At 31.5% G+C, this 17,335-nt stretch overlaps 1 protein-coding gene across 2 annotated transcripts in view; it reads left to right on the forward strand.

Moving 5' to 3' along the window:
- Vta1 (vesicle trafficking 1) overlaps positions 1–17,264 on the forward strand; it is a 67,807-nt gene extending 50,543 nt beyond the window's left edge. Inside the window, exons 7-8 of one of the 2 annotated variants that reach the window (XM_015501800.2) lie at positions 6,235–6,315; positions 16,491–17,264. In XM_015501800.2, the coding sequence (XP_015357286.1) occupies positions 6,235–6,315; positions 16,491–16,636 (227 nt within the window). In that variant the 3' untranslated portion in view covers positions 16,637–17,264. The remainder of the gene's footprint in view (positions 1–6,234; positions 6,316–16,490) is intronic. The other variant, XM_015501809.2, reaches the window with a different exon arrangement.
- Positions 17,265–17,335: the final 71 nt, after the last annotated feature.

Raw genomic sequence — 17,335 nt, forward strand, 5'->3', positions numbered from 1 at the left:
TATTTCTATGTGTGGATTACTATTAACTTTATATTTTATTAATAAGAGTAGTTTCTGTACTTTTTGTGGGTATTGCTGTTTTTCTAGACTCCCCTTTTTTTCTCTTCCACCATTGTTTAAGAATAGCACTGAGAAGAGTGGGGATTCTTGTAGGAGATGTCAGGGTCACACTGTGATGGCAAGATTAGGACCCTGCTTCTACCCTCTATATGGAAATTATCAATGATTGGGAGCAGTGAAATCATAGCTGAAAGAAGGGAGTTCAGATTACTATTTTTTTTTAACATTATAAATGTGTGGCCTTAAAATAGAGCAGGAGAGCTATATATGATCTTTGAATAGATCAGTATTCTGTGGGTGTTTTATGAAAATACTGATATCCAGCATTGGGTCAGTGTCAGTGAAGACACTTTCACAAAATTGAATATACATTCCGGTTTACTTGTGTTATTGACAAGTACCATTCTTAGTCACAAATTAAAAACTATGTGTGTTCTTACTTAATTCTTATATTCAATTTTGATTTTTTTTCCAAGAATTATCCTTAATTTTTTTCATTCGTCTCAGCCTCAATAATCTATGGTATTACACTATATAACATTTACAGGATATTTAATAAAATGAGTTAGCCTTCTTTTTTAATATTTTTTTTATTGTTGATGGACCTTTGTTTTTATTTATTAATATATGGTGCTCAGAATCAAACCTTGTGCCTCACACATGCTAGGAAAGAGCTCTACGACTGAGCTACAGTCCCACATTTTCACTTCATAGAGTTAGTTTTCAGCCTCATTTTATCCAGCTCATTCAGGTGATTTTGCACAAATTGAATAACATTTAAAAGTTTTTCATCTTAACAGTTGTAGAAGCAATTACAATAAATATTTTCCTTCCTATTTTAAAATTTCAGCCTTATATTTTCTGCAGATATTGCTGACTTTTTGTCTTTAAATTGATTAATGAAATTGATCATCATATCCCTGATCTCTTTGTGTCAGCATTTGGCATATTTTACCCTGACTTTTCTGTGTTTATTGGTCTGCATGATGACATTAATAAAACAATTTGAATTTATTTTGTAAGTAAAATTTTATGGAACTTTGTTTTAAATATTTTATTTTCTTGTAGAAACATTCAGTATTCCCAATGTAGGATAATTAAGCAAAACCAGTTACTTCAATATAGCCTTTTGTAAATACTTTTGAAAGGTACTTCAAAATTAAACACTAATTAAAAGAGTCCCAAACAAGCTTTCTTATAGAGGAATGCAGTGCATTTTTGGATCAAATGGTATTTGTTATTAATTTCTACCCCTTCCTAAACCACCAACTCACCAATTTTTCAGCTTCCCTCAACCTGGGTTTTTCTTCTTTCTACAATGAAATTAATACTTATTTCTCATGGGTATTTTAATTATTAAAAGGGGAAAAAGTATAAAAATTGACTACTATTAAGCCTAACACAAAACTCAGCAATCAGCAAACTGGCTTTCTTTCCTTCTTTTTTTCCCCCTTTCCTTCGTATTTCTTTGCCAAAGACACAGGGCATTTAATGCTAAGTTAATGAAAATTAGAAATAATTTTTATGAATCAAAAGAAGTGTCATATTTGGGGGGGAGGATATTAAACTTATAAAAAGATTATCCAAGGGATATTGTTTTAGACAATATATCTTAGGGCAGAACTATAGTAAAGTCACATATGTATATGGTGTACTTACAGATTTACTCTTATGTGAAAGAAAGAACATACTGTTAGTAGAAGGTCTGTATTAAGTTGCTTTATATGTAATTGCTAGTCTTATGCAACAAAAATGACAAAATATTGGTAGTTTCATGTGATCAAACTATTAGACAGTGTCTATTAGAATATTCATGTTGTAAAGGTAGAAATTAGGAGGTGATAATAGGAAATTTTCTAGTGTAGACACTTCAATCTGATCTCATTAACTCGGGCATAAGCTGTTTTTTATTTTGGATGGGTCTTTATGACCTCCCCCCCTCCCCCCGCTCTCTCTCTTAATCTGTCTTTTGGTCCTCAGTGGACAGAATAAAATTTAAAACCTTTGAATTTTTACAGGATAAAGTTCTGTCTTTATAAATTCTTGCAAACTTTGCATTTAAAACAAATCTACAGTCTGGGGTTGTGGTTCAGCAGTAGAGCCCCTGCCTAGCACATGCAAGGCCCTGGGTTCCATCATTAGCACCATATAAAAATAAATAAAATAAAGGTAGTGTGTTCAACTACAATTAAAAAATAAAAATAAAAAAATATACCCAGTGACATTAGCGAAATTTGAAGCCAAACCTCTATGACTTTATGATTTTATGACCTCCTTTCTGTGTCCCTTTCTCCAAAGAATTAAAATACTGTCAAATCCAAACCTACTTTTCTGATAGTAAAGCGAACTTATAGTTTTCTTTAATGCTGGTTTGAGATATGGAAATCTCCTCCTAGTCCCCAGATATATTTTTTCTATTATACTTGAAACATTTTAAAAATCAGTTTATAGTTGTCTAATAAAAAAAAAAGAATAACATTTTTAGTTTATAAATATAGCAGATGTTTCCCCTCTTATTCACTTTAGGAGTGATTTACTTTCTCTCATATAAAAGTCCAGGATGCACTTTTATCAAAGGGAAATCCTTAAGATAGCTGAAAAGAATAGTGTGTACTAATTTACAATATTTAGTTCTTCCACAAAAAAGCAAAGGGGGTGTAAAGAGGACATGGATAGTGATTGTTTAAAAAGCTAAGTGTTTGCCTTTTTTGCTTTAACCACTCACAAACATCACATTGTAATGTGATGTTTTTTTTTTTTTCCTCTTTCTTGAAGCATATGCGTCTTACAGTCTTTAAATACTATAGAAGCTCTTGGTAGAATATGTAATTAGATGAATTAATAGAACATGTTTTAATCAATGCTAAGCTTTTCATTGAAAGTGTAGCTCACCTTATACATAGAAAAGTTGAACTATGTTGTGGTAGTCCTGGTGTCAAAAGTACTGAATTTGTTTTCTGTGAGGCTTTGATGTGTTTTTGGTATTCTAGCCTGTTCTATTTTCATGATTACACTGAGGTTTAACTTAATCTAATCTTCCTATTTTCTTACCTTTTGTTCCTCATAGACTAACTTTCTTTTTTCTCTCTGCCTCTCTGAATTCCTTTTTTGGGGTTTTATATAGTTAGAATTTTTGGATCATCTTATCTAATTTTCTAACCAACAGTCATGCCTCCCTTTTCAGAATCCCCACACTGCTTTGCCAGTAAAGCAATTTTGTGCATACCTATAAATCTTGCAATATTTAATATGTATTAATCCCATCTAATGTGCTATATAACTATCTACTTAAAAATTAATCAGAAGTTACTTCACAACAGTTCTTTTTTATTAAATTGTTGAATAGAGGAAATTTCCAACCCAATTCTGCTTTCCCCAGGACTGCTTTAGGGTCACATCACTCCAACATATTGCAATCTAGAGAGCTACAACCGTGTGGCAAATTGTCACATGAGACCTGTCCAAATCAAGAAAGAAGGAGAAATAACTAGATTTGAGCATCTCATTAAATAAACAAACAGCATAAACAAAAAAGCATTTTAATAACTGCACGGGTATTTATAAGCTTTGTTGAGCCAGTTACTCTAGGCCCAGTGGTAACATGCTCATGATCGCTGCCAAGAGGACAAGCCTGGCCTCTATGCTTCAAAATGAACAAGAAGTAGCATCTTTGTGCTGCCTGAGGCATGTTAAGGAGTCTGTGTTGTCAGTTCAAGTCTTAGTTGAATGACATTATTTAATAACATGCAGACTGTTTAATATTGCTCAAATGAAATTTTACTATATACCTAAAAATTTTCTCCCTGTGAGTTCTGTTTTGTTCTTAATAGTGCCTTTTTATTTGATCACATAGAAGTTACACAAATAAGTTAAAAGGTTAGAGCAGGAGCCCAACAAAATTATATACCTTTTCCAAAAAGCAGTTAGAGAATTTTAATTTAAGAACAAATACAAATTATTTAGCCAAAAATGGTATTGACATATAGCCTGCCTTTTTTTAAAGATGTATATGAAAAATATATACTATTATCTACATACATTTTTTGAGTATAGCTTCATCAAAGCACTGGACTTGACTAATCTTTGAAGATTCTTAGATCCTACATTCTAACCTATCTTAATATCATATATTTACATGCCTTTAAATGTTAAGCAGGTTTGGTGGAGAAAACTTTTTTAGGTGTTTATAGTTTAATATATTTGGTTAGCACTAAACAAAATCAAGGAGGGGGACATGAATTGGTCAATTTAAAATTTGTGTCTTCTGACTTTAGAATAACACTTCTATAAATTTTTCTTTGCATATTCATACACTAATTTGAGTTTTATAAGAATATTCACCATAGCATTATCTGTAGTAACAAACATTGGAAACAAGTTGAATGTCAGTAAAGAATTACTTTATAAATTATGGTCCATTCATAGAATGGAGCACTTATGTAGCCATTAAAAAAGAACAGAGAAGAGGGCTGAGGGTATAGCTCAGTGGTAGAGAACTTGCCTAACATGTGTGAGGCACTGGGTTCCATCCTCAGCACCACATAAAAATAAATAAATAAAATAAAGCTATTGTGTTCATCTACAACTAAAAATATTAAAAAGAAAAAAGAACCGGGAGGATTTACTTACTACTAAGCCATATTAAGGAGAAAATTCAAGGATAAGTATAGTAAGCACAACATACTGCCATTTGCAAAATGTCTTGATAGAGAAAGGGGTGTGTTTAGATGTTTTTTATTTAGGCAGGAACACATATTTCTTAATAAAGAATAACAAAAGTATATGTATTGATAGGTTAGGCTAAATATGAAAAGATGCCCTCAAAACTAGTAATAGCCCTAATGAGTCTAGGAGTAGAAATGAGAGGTAGGTTTTAACACATATATTTTTTGTACTATTTAAAAATTTTACTTGGCCTTTTGTCAATACCCCTTTGCATTTAAAAAGTTTTTATTAGCACAGTTTTCAGTTAAAAAGTCAGACTTTTATGATGTTTAATCCTTCCAAAGTCTAAGAAATGACGCTAATTTGCCCTAAAACAAAATAAGCAAAGTAAAATAGTCTGTATTTAAATTATTTTTCCCAATAGGTTAGAATAAGAAGATCCTTCATATTCAAAACATACCAGGAAGAACTTGAACCAGCCTTTATGAAACCAGCGTTCTAGAAAATATGTATTTGTATTCCTAGAAACTTTTCTCTTTATCTCCTGCTTTTCTTTTGTTACCCTTTCCTTATCCCAGTATTTTTACCACTTTACCCTTACTACCAATTTCTCACTTCACTTTAATCTATCTAAATGTAACCTATTTCAGTTTGAAACAAATGAATCTTATTTTGAGAGATTAGTTGACTTCATTGATTTGGAGTAATGAATGAACTTTTCTTCATTTGCTTTTTCTGCTGATTGAATCATTTAAGTCTTTTTTTTTTTTTCCCCCTTTTTTGGACAATTTCAACACTCTGAGTTAATTTTTTAGGTAAATAATAATCTATAATTCTAATATATATTTTAGGCTTAGAACTAGTAATTCATTAAATGTGACAATTTTGACAGGTTCTAAAAGGAAGACAAAATTTGTTTGATCTATAAAAATACTATCTTAACGGGTTAACTGGGCCTAGGGTTGTGGCTCAGTGGTAGAGTGCTAGCCTAGCATGTGCAGGGCCCTGGGTTCAATCCTCAGCACCACATAAAAATAAATAAATAAAATAAAGGTATTGTGTTCAACTAAAAATGAATATTTGAAAAAAAATGTCAACTGGAAAATTTGAAGTGTATAATTCGTAATTTCATGTAGAGTGATGAATTGGGACTCATCTGAAGTTAAACCAGTCATAATTATGTCACACCTTGTCTCCAAATTTATTTAATTGGCTAAGAAATTAAAAGATAGGAAGGGAGTCTGTGATAAGCTTCAATTGATAAGCAAGTTGAAGAATCACACATGACAAACAAAATATACATTAGGAAATATGTGGCCAATACATGCAAGTAAACTGAGTTTTCCTGCATATTTTCTCTACTAGCCTCTATCTTCAAATAAGCACAAAGGTTTTAAGAAAATATTTAAATGAAGTAATACAATTTTTCCATTATCTTCTAGTTTTTTTCTAACATGTAATTTAAGAGCTGTAACACTTTATACGTATTTGTAATTTTCTGATTTGCAGGTGTAACGAGTAATACTATCCAACCTACTCCACAGACTATTCCAGCCATTGATCCTGCACTGTTTAGTACAATTTCCCAGGGTGAGTCAGCTGACTGTTTTCTGAGCTATGTTGTCCTTCCCATTTGGGGGTATTATTTTGTAATATTACCTTGAGAGTGCCGTATATTTAAGTGTTCATATTTAAATTCAAACATCAAGATAATTCAAAACAAATATCTTTGCGGTTTCTCACAAGAACCAAGATTGTTTCATATTATTAAAAATACCCAACTCCCAAGGTGTTCCCTTTCATTGAAGTTCTTTTTTTTTTCACACACTACTGGGTATAGGGGCAGAAACATCTAGACAAAGCTACCATAGAAGTTTATGCTAAATTAGTTTGGTTTAAGATTACTATGTATTGTGATTATGTTCTTTATTATCTACCCTGAGTTTTTAGATTATCTGAAAAGAATGGAGATTACCATTGTTGAAAACATAAATCTTTGAGGTTAATTATTTTGGTTGATATTTTGGTTGGTTGGTTGGTTCAAGGCTGGGTGATTGGTTTGTTGATTATAATCTTTCCTGCTTTTCTGACTCTCCCCAATTTTTATCTCAAGTCATATTTTGAGTTTATGTTGGATTTTCTCATTCCAAGTTTATTTTCTTCATGTGTCTGATGAGATTTAGTCTTGTTCTATCTAGAATGAAGATCTTGATAGATTTTTTTAAGAAGATGTTTCATTTTTCTCTGACATTATGTATGTAGATATATTTTGCCACTTTTATTTTTATGTGCTCCCTATATGAGTTGGAACTGGCCATTGTGCCTACATGTCTTTCAGTCATTGAGGGAGGAGAGTCTATGTTTATAGACCTATATACCTATGTTTATACGGTGATCTTGTTGTCCAATACTACGAACTTTGTTGTTTACTATACATTTAGATGTAGTATATTGTTTACTTAGGTTTAAATGTATGAGTTATTTTAAATGTATTCCACTTGTTCCAGTTTTATTCAAAAGCAAATGAATTATGGGAATTAAAATTAAGAGCTACAGTAAATTTAAATCCTGCAAGTCCTTGTTTTAAGAGCAATTATGTTTCTTAAGAGAATGACAGTGTTTGGGTAAAAGGAATAGATTAGGAAGCTGTCAAAAACTGGCGCATTACTCAGGAGCATAGTGGAAGATATATACTTGTTAGCAGACAGAAAATAACCTACCCAATTAATACTATATGCCTCTTGTTAGTCTTGGTATCCAGGTTTCTTTCTATAATCCCGCCACTTTTTAAATCTAAAGTGTGATATGAAAATAGCAGAAAGAAAAATATACAAATAGATCATTGAAGCAGAATAGCTAAAACGGAAATCAAGTGACATAGTGTGGACATTAAACTAATGGTAAAGATAGTATTTTATCATTGTGACAAGAATATATATTGTAAAGCAACATTAAAACAATGGGCTACCTGTCTCCTAATTCTTGTGTCTCGTTTAGTTATGACTAACAGGTTTGAAAGATGAAAAGTAACAAATTTCATACAAGAAAAGATCCACTTTCAACCATTATATTATTAAAATGCAGTTAATAGACCAGGAGAAAATATATAATTCTTAAATAATAAATAATGTCCAGAACATATGTAAAACATTCCTACAAATGAGTAAGTCAAACTTAATAGAAAAAAATGAGTGAAAATATAAATACGTAATACAAATGTAAAATAAATTCATGAAAGATGCAGGACCTTACTAATTTAATTGAGGTGAGTTCAGTTCTTTATCAATCGATGCAAAGATACTTTAAAAGAATGATAATCAACAGTGTTAATGAAGGTATAAGGAATGACTCCTGCATCATGTTGGTGGGAGTATAAATTGATATTCAGTAGCATATTTCAGTATCAAAATTGCAAATGCATAAACCTTTTTATTCAGCTATTTCGCTTGTAGGAATGTTTCATTAGGAAATACTCAGACATGGGCACATGTATTTATGAAAATATTTATTACTGCATTGTTTGTAGTAATAATAAAAATGATTCTAAATGCTCATTAACAGAAAAATAGTTAAATTAATTTTGGTCTATCTCTACTGCATAATACTGTACATTTATTTAAAAGGGGGTTAGGGCTTGGGGAAGTAGCTTAGTTGTAGAATCCTTGCTTGGCATGCATGAAGCCCTGAGTTTGATCCCCAGCACTGTAAAAAGAAAAAGAATATGTAACTGTCCTGTGGAAAAAAAAAAGATTGCCCAGATATACCAAGTGACTAATAAAGGCAAATTGCAGAACATTATATATAATATGACCCTGTTTAGGAAAAAAAGAAAACAAAAAGGTATCTTCCTGTGTATACGATCTGTAGTATACAAAGAATGGTGATTTCAGATAAATTAGAGTCTAGACAAATTAAACATACCTTATATTTTTTTAATTATAAATCATAAAGTTTCTGCTCTCAGACTTCACTGGAATTAAACTAGAAATCAATAATAGAATGATAGCTACAAAAAAATCTCAAATACTTTGAGATTCAGAAACATACTTCAGAATAACACAAAGGCAAAATACAAAGAGAAATTTGAAAATCAAAATTTGGGGAACCCTGAAAAGAGAGTACTTAGAAGGAATGCATATACTAGAAAAGAAGAAGCTAAAAATCAGTCATCTAAGATTCTACCTTAGTTTATTAGAAAAAAGAGTAAATCCAAAGTAAGCAGAAGAAAACAAACAATAAACACTATAGCAAGAAAGCATTTCCATTTATAATGACTACCTCCCCCCAAAAAGTAAATACCCCTCAGATTTAAACAAAGTGAAAAACCTCTACAATGAAAATTATGAAACATTGATGAATACATACCAAAAATAGAGAAGCTCCTATGTTTATGGATTGAAAAATTAGTGTTGTTTTTAATGCCCATAACTGCTCAAAGTGATTTACAGATTCGTTGTAATCCTTATCAAAATAGCAATGATATTCTTCACAGAACTAGAAAAAATGTATCCTAAAATTTATATGGAAGCACAAAAGAGCCCACATAGCCCAAGCAATCTTGAACAAAAAATAAGCTGGAAGCATTACATTATCCAATTTCAAGAGACAATCCAAAGCCAAGTATCTGAAACAGTATGGTACTGGCATAAAAAACAGAAATAAAGATCAGTGGAACAGAATAGAGATTCCAGAATTAAATTCATGCATCTGCAGCCAATTGATTCTCAACAAAGTTTCCAAAAACGTACATTGGAGAAAGGACAACCTGCCTCTTCAATAAGTGGGGAGGGAAAACTAGATAGCCACATAACAGATTGAAACTTGACCCCATCTCTCACCCTGTACGAAAATAACTCAAAATGGATCAAAGACCTTAGTGTTAGATGTGGAACTCTGATGACACTACTAGAAGAAAATATAGACGTACTTCAAGACATTTTAATAGACAATGAGTTTTTCGGGACTCAAAAAAAAAAATTGACAAATGAAATCTCATCAAACAAAAAAAGCTTCTGTACAGCAAAAGAAATGGTTGATGGAGTCAAGAAAAAACCTAGAGAATGGGAGAAAATGTTTTTTAATTATTTATCCAAAAATGTATTAATAGCCAAAATATATAAGGAACTCAAAAAAGGTAATTCTATTAAGAAGTGAACAAAGGATCTGAACAAACACTGCTCATAAGAAAAAATACAAATGGCCAACACATAGGGAAAAATGCTCAGTATCATTAGCCATCAGGGAAATGCACATTAAAACTACAATGAGATATCATCTCACCACAGATAGAATGACTTTTATTAAAAAATAAATAATAATAATAAATGTTGTCAAGGATATGGAGAGAAAGGAACTTTTACTCACTGTTGATAGGAATGTAAAATAGTAGAGCTGTTATGAAGAACCCCTAGTATGAGGATTCCTTAAAACACTAAAATAGATATTACCATGTGATATAACTTCCATTTCTGTGATATATAGTTTAAGGCAAGGAAGTCAGCATACCAAAGACATACCTCAGTGTAATAGAACACTGTTTATTGCCTCACTGTCTACAATAGCTAAAATATGAATCAACCTAGGTGCCCATCAGTAGATGAATGGCTAAGGAAAATGTTTTTCATATATATATATATATATATATATATATATATATATATATATATATATATATATATCACACACACACACAATTGAGAATTATTTAACCAGAAATCAGCCAAAATGAAATCCTATTATTTGTAACAAAATGAATGAAACCTGGAGGGATGGGGATGTATTATGTTAAATGAATAAGCCAGGCCACAAAGAAGCATCTTCTCTCCCATATGTGAACATTAAATTCAAAACCTCAACATAGAATAGTGATTACTAGAGACTGGGAGTAGGGTGGACATAGGTGGATTGGATTTGGCCATTATCCACCATATGTTTTGAAATATCATACCGAGTTCCATTAATATGTACAGTTAGTACTTGGTAATCAAAAATTAGAGAAACCGTGAAACTGGGAATAGAATCTCAGTAAAGAAAATGTATAACCAAGAGCTAATTCTTTGGAGAAAAATCAGTAAAATTAATAAGCCTCTAAAGAGAGACAAAAAGAAAAGACACAAACTATTCATGCCACAAGTGAAAGAGAAGACATTGTTACAGATCCTGTGGACATTAAAAGGATAATAAAGAAATACTCCAAACAACTCCATGACCACAAATTTGATGTCTTACATGAAATGAACCAAATCTTTGAAATAAACTGTCTGACCAAGCTCACATATGAAGAAATAATCTGAATAGGTTTATACCTATAAAGAAACTGAATTAATAATTAATAACCTTCCAAAATAGAAAGTACCAGGTACAGATGGAACTCACTAATAAGTTCCATAAAACATTTAAGAAAGAAAGTATGCCATTTGGTATGATCTCTTTTAGAGGAGAGAAGTAAAGGAATACTTCCTAACTCATTCTGAAACCAACATTATCCTAATACCAAATCTAGATAAGGACATTACAAGAAAACGAAACTGTAGACCAATATCTATGCAGAAAACCTCAACAGTGTGTCATCCTGTTGAATCCAACAATATCAAAAAAAAGGTTATAAACCACAACCAAGTGGGATTTATTCTGGGTATATGAGACTAATTGAGCATTTGAAGAGCAGTCAATATACTCTAGCACATTAATAGGCTGAAGAAGAAAAGTCACATGATCATATCAGTAAGTGTAGAAAAAGCATTTGACAAAATATCATACCCATTCGTGAATGAAAAATGAGTAAATTAGGAATAAAGGGGACTTTCCTCAACTAGATTAAGAATATTTTCAAAAATCCTACAGTTAACATCATACTCAATGACGAGAAACTAAAAACTCTATGACCGTCACTAAGGAGGAAAGAATATCCCCTCTCACCACGGCTATTCAACATCATACTGGAATCCCTGGCTAAAACCATTAGAAAAAAAAGGAAATTAAAGATACAGAGAGCCTACAGAATGGAAGAAAATTTTTGCCATATACTCTGCCTACAAGAGATTAATAACCAGAATATATAAAGAACTCAAAAAACTTAACACCAAAAAAACTTAATAACCCACTCACAAAAGATCCAAAGAGACATTTCACAAAAGAAAAAATATAAATGGTCAACAAATATGAAGAAAAATATCCTTAGCAATCAGGGAGATGCAAATCAAAACTGCACTGAGATTTTATCTTACCCAGTCAGAATGGCAATCATCAAGCATACAAATAGCAGTAATTCTGGTGAGGATGTAGGGGAAAAAATACACATTCATTGTTGGTGAAACTGCAAATTAGTGCAACTACTTTGCAAAGCAGTATAGTGATTCCTCAACAGATAAGAATGGAACCGCAATAGGATTAGCTATCCCACTCCTTGGTGTTTGTTGTAAAGATCTAAAATCAGCATACATAGTAATACATGCATACCAATGTTTATAGCAGCACAATCCATAATAGCAATTTATGGAACCAGCCTAAGTGCTCATCAATTCATCAGTAGACAAATGGATAAAGAAAATGTTTTGTGTGTGTGTGTGTGTGCGCGCACATATATATACACACAGTGAAATTATATTCAGCCATAAAGAAGAATGAAATTATGTCATTTGTTTCCTCTTGTATGCAGAAGCTAAAACTATGGAGCTATTAAAACAGGGTTGCAGAATATAAGACAAGATTCCTAGAAAACTACAAAACTCTAATGAAAGAAATCAAAATCTAAATAAATGGAGAGATATTACATGTTATTCAGGGATAGGAAGACTCAGTGTTCCCAATATATCAGTTCTTTTTGTTGATTCCATGCTATCCCACTCAAAATCCCACAAGTATTTTGTGCATATCAACAAACTGGCTATAAAAAATATCTGGAGAGGCAAAAAAAAAAAAAAAAAAAAACCAGAATAATCAACACAGTATTGAAGGAGAAGAGCAAAGTTGGAGGACTGATCTTACCTGACTTCAAGACATGGTATAAATCTACAGTAGTCATAACAGTGTAGTATTACCAAACGAAGAGACAGATCAGTGCAACAGAATAGCACATAGAGTAGTCAGCTATACATCCATCCATATAGGATTCTGTTCACTGTTAAAAAGAAATAATTTCAGACCTTTGAAAGACATGGAAGAAACTTAAATGCATATTACTAAGTGAAGGAAACCAATCTGAAAAGACTGTTATACTATGTAATTTCCACTCTGACATTCTAGAAAAGGCAAAACTTTGGAGAGAGTTAAAATATTTTATCAATAGTTGGTCAGGGGTTGGAGGAAAGAAGGGAGGGATGAACAGAGTGGGGAACAGAGGAATTTTATAGCAGAAAAGCTATAATGGTGAATGAATGAATACTATCTATAATGATAGATATGTGTCAGTATAATTTGTTTTCACACAAAGAATATTACAGAACAAGAATGAACCCTAATTAGACTCTTAGTGATGATGTGTCAGTGGAAGTTCATTAGTTTTAAGAAAAGTACCACTACACAGTTGCAGGGTGATGATAATAGAAGAGGTGATGCATGTGTTATGGGAAATCTCTCTACCTTCCTCTCAACTTGACTGTGAGCCTAAAACTCCTCTTTAAGGTTTTTTTAAAATAGAGGTTTTATAATCAAGGTAACTACCATCACCACCAACTCTAGTACTTCCTGTTTCTGCTACATTTGTCTCCTTAGTGCTTAGTACCTTTTAATAAAAATGTGTTGTTTTACTATATTTGTGTATATCAGTATCAAAATATATTAAATATTTTTGCAGTGCATTTGTGGCTGATTCTGGAGAAGAGAACAGAATTGGAATGAAGCAGAGTATTTACTTTTTTATTTTTTATTTGTAGATCTCCATATGGCACTAGGATAAGAATAACAACTTCTGAGTCTTTTGAATCTTACTTAAATGATTGTTTAAAAACTTTCCAATTTATGTAGATAGTTATATCTGAAAAGTGTACACAGTGTATGTATATTTTTTCCTACATCCTCTAAGATTAACTGCAGGTCAGATTGTTCCCTTTCAGTCCTCCCTGTCAGAGAATAGTACACTAGGATGAGATTATCCAAGGCCCTGGACATACCAATTTCAAGAACTATCTAAATACATTAGAAAGCTTTTAAAGACCCATTTTGGAAATTTTTAGAATTAATTGTTTTGTCTTCTGTCTTAACATTAGACAAATCAACCTTGGAAATGGATATTTATGTCAGTTGAGCATACAGAGGTTTCTCTTTACACCAAAAAATGTCTTTGATCCAGTGCTGACCCAGGCTGCCTTCACCACTACAGCAGAGAATTTGATAGTATAGCTGTCTTCTGCATATCATTGTCCTGCCCTCTGTAGGGGAGAAGAAATCTTCTGTAAAGAGGGGTTGTGGCCTGAATGGAACTTAGAAGCACACATTTTAAAAGAGAGATAAGTGTTAGACAACATTTCTAATCCTGACATCATTTAAATCTTCATCGTACATATACTTGCTGTCCTTCCTCCCTATTTCTTATTATAACTTCTAATAAATTTGAATGGTAGGAAAAACAACTTGTATTTGTTTACATTAAGTTTATGTTTTGTTTTGAATATAAAATCAGATAAACTGAAAGTGAACAGTTATTCTCTTCCTGAAATATGTTTCCCTTCTGCTTTCTCTGTTGAGTTTTTAAATAATGAGAATTCATAAGAATCATAATTAGGAAATGGATTTTATTTTTATTCTATTTAAAACTTTAATTTAGGTATTTTGTTATTAATTACTTATTTACTTTATTTTTAAATGAAAGAATGCCTGTTGTGTTAGACAATAGTTGAAGTAAGTTTTTGATAAGGCCTTTTAATTTCTTTAAATTGTTGAAAATAAGTCTGACCTCTCTGACTATAAAGCATTTTTATATCTGCAGTTAATTATCGTGAAATGATTGTGTTTTATATGAGTTACATAATTTGTTATGCATATTTATAAGCTTTATATATACATCTATATTTTTCAGTTAAAATATTTCATGTTTTAAAAATATTTAAATTATTTCATGAAAAATGTGTTTTAAAATAGTTTATCATTAGTGGATAAGTTTATAAGAACTAAAATAGTAATAGTAACATTTATGCATTTTATCTTTTTAATAAATAAGCAATATGTCAGCAAAACAGTGCTAAAGCTATGCTGTAAAAGTAACATTAGTTTGAGCATTAGGGCTTTCTTCCATCAGATCCAGTAAATTTTGGACGTAGGCCCTGCATATTTTAAAGGTTGCCCTTAAGATAGTAGGATAGAGTATTAAAGCACGAATGGGTAGTGTTAAGTAAGGGAAGCTGTTTATCAAAAGTGCCTTACTCACCTACATGGTGTGTACATGCAAATGACTAAAGTCTCTTAATTATTTTGAAAAAGAATAATTAAGAATCTGATCGGTGTTTATCAAGAAAAATAAATACTTAAACTAAAGTGTGCTTACTAAATTGTAAACAGAACTGAAGGACAGATTTTTTTTTTTTTTTTTTAGATTTGATGGGAAACAAATTCCAAGTCCACTAAAATACTAAAAGAATTATGGAGAAAAATAATTTTCATTATAATTAGAATGTGTAATATGTGGTTCACAATAAAAGGACCAAATTTTATGCAATCTTTAATAATAATTCAACAAATACTAGAAGTATAGACAACTTGTTGGTGCTCATTCAGTAAAATTATCGAGCTGAGGACCTCCAGGTACCTGGCACTGAGATAAAAGCTTGAGATATGTTGTTAGTACTATTTGAAAATTTTAGAAAGCAATAATTATATTAATCAAAATTTGATATCAGTTTACCTGGCATTGTTACCTCTTTACCTAGGGAATGTCAAGAGTTTCATTTTATGTCTATCTACAGCAAAATTTAAAACAGCTTTAAAAAAATTATTCTGCTTTAAAAATATAGCCTTATAAACAGAATTGAAATATGTCATCTGCTCTTCATGGTCTTATGACCCCAGCCCTCTCTAATCAGTACTCCTTAGAGTCCTTATTTCAAATGACAACTTGCTTATTTCAAATGATAAGAAACAATGCCAGGTATTATACATGCAAGTATATTCATATCTTAGATTAATATTTTCCCCAACTTATTTAGTTGGGCTCTATACATATTAATCATGTATGTAGAGCTAGAAAACTTACTAGGGATAAATTCTGGAGAAAGAATTTATAATGGTTGTTTTCATGTTTTAATTGTTTATAGTAAAAAGTTTTGGAAATCTTAAGAATTTTTCCACAGATGGTACAAAAACATAAGATATTTTCATGCAAGAAAAAGTTAAGTGACATGTAATTTTTATATAAAGTACATTATTCACCTTTCTAATTGGGGGTTATATTTATATTCTAGCTCAAATGAGGGTTGACTAGTTTAGTCTGGGTGTATTGTTCCATGAAGAGAGAGACTCAGCAATTCTAGCATGAACACCAAAGCTACTTTTCTTGTTTTGCACAAACTGTAACTTTTGCAGTTAATTTACTAAAATATAAAGAATTCTAGTTTAATACCTCATGAAGGAAAATCTTCCACAACTATGTTGCCATATCTGTGGTTTGTATTAGTAATAAAATATTGAAAAGAATGAAGTAAAGTGATCAAAATGCACTTGAGTCTAAGAAAACCTTTATGTTTTTAAATATGTTCATTAATCTTGAATGTAAGCACATGCCTAACAGCACTTTCTATAATCTAATAAATATCTTAATTATTTTTTTTTCCTAGGGGACGTCCGTCTAACTCCAGAGGACTTTGCTAGAGCTCAGAAATACTGCAAATATGCTGGCAGTGCTTTGCAGTATGAAGATGTAAGCACTGCTGTACAGAATCTCCAGAAGGCTCTCAAGTTACTGACTACAGGCAGAGAATGAAGCCTTTGTACGACAGATCTGTGTATTTTTGGCATAAGGAACTACCAGTCCATTACTTTATCTTCAGCCTATCAGGAGCACACTTTTAAGAAAGACTTCAATTCCATTGAAAATGACAGTGAAATCTGTGTGTGTCTAATTCCTATTGAAGCACTCAGCAACAGCCTCTGCCAGTTTTCATTTATTCTAGTAAACAAGTCTTGAGTTCCTAGGGTCGATGTTATCACTGTCCCCAAAATGCCCATTGCACTGGTTCATCCTTCCAAAAATGAAAACATACTCTGTGAAATTTTATTGGGAATAAGTTTTCCTAATTTACTTACATTAAGGGTATTTTTTTAAGTCTATACTTGGACACACAAACCATATTTCTTTGCTATAAAATTCTAAATTTAACTTAAAAAGATTTCCAGATTTCTAGATTAGAGATTGTTTTTGTTCTCTTCAAGGTTAATAAAACAAATATGAACATCTAAAAATATTAGATGAGTCAAAGAGATTATATTAAAAACTCAAATTATTTTCATGTTAGATATAAATACATTAAAAATTTAAGACTTCAAGGAAGGAAATGTAAGTTTGAAAAGTAGAATGACTTTTAAAGAATAAAATTGGTTTCCCTGATGCATTTAAGTGTAAGGTGAATTGGTGTTTGTTTTTTAGGCAGTTTGACTGCATGTATTAGAAAATGGGGGGGGG

Source organism: Marmota marmota, unplaced genomic scaffold, assembly GCF_001458135.2.
Source record: "Marmota marmota marmota unplaced genomic scaffold, marMar, whole genome shotgun sequence".
In the NCBI taxonomy this organism is placed as follows: Eukaryota; Metazoa; Chordata; class Mammalia; order Rodentia; family Sciuridae; genus Marmota; species Marmota marmota.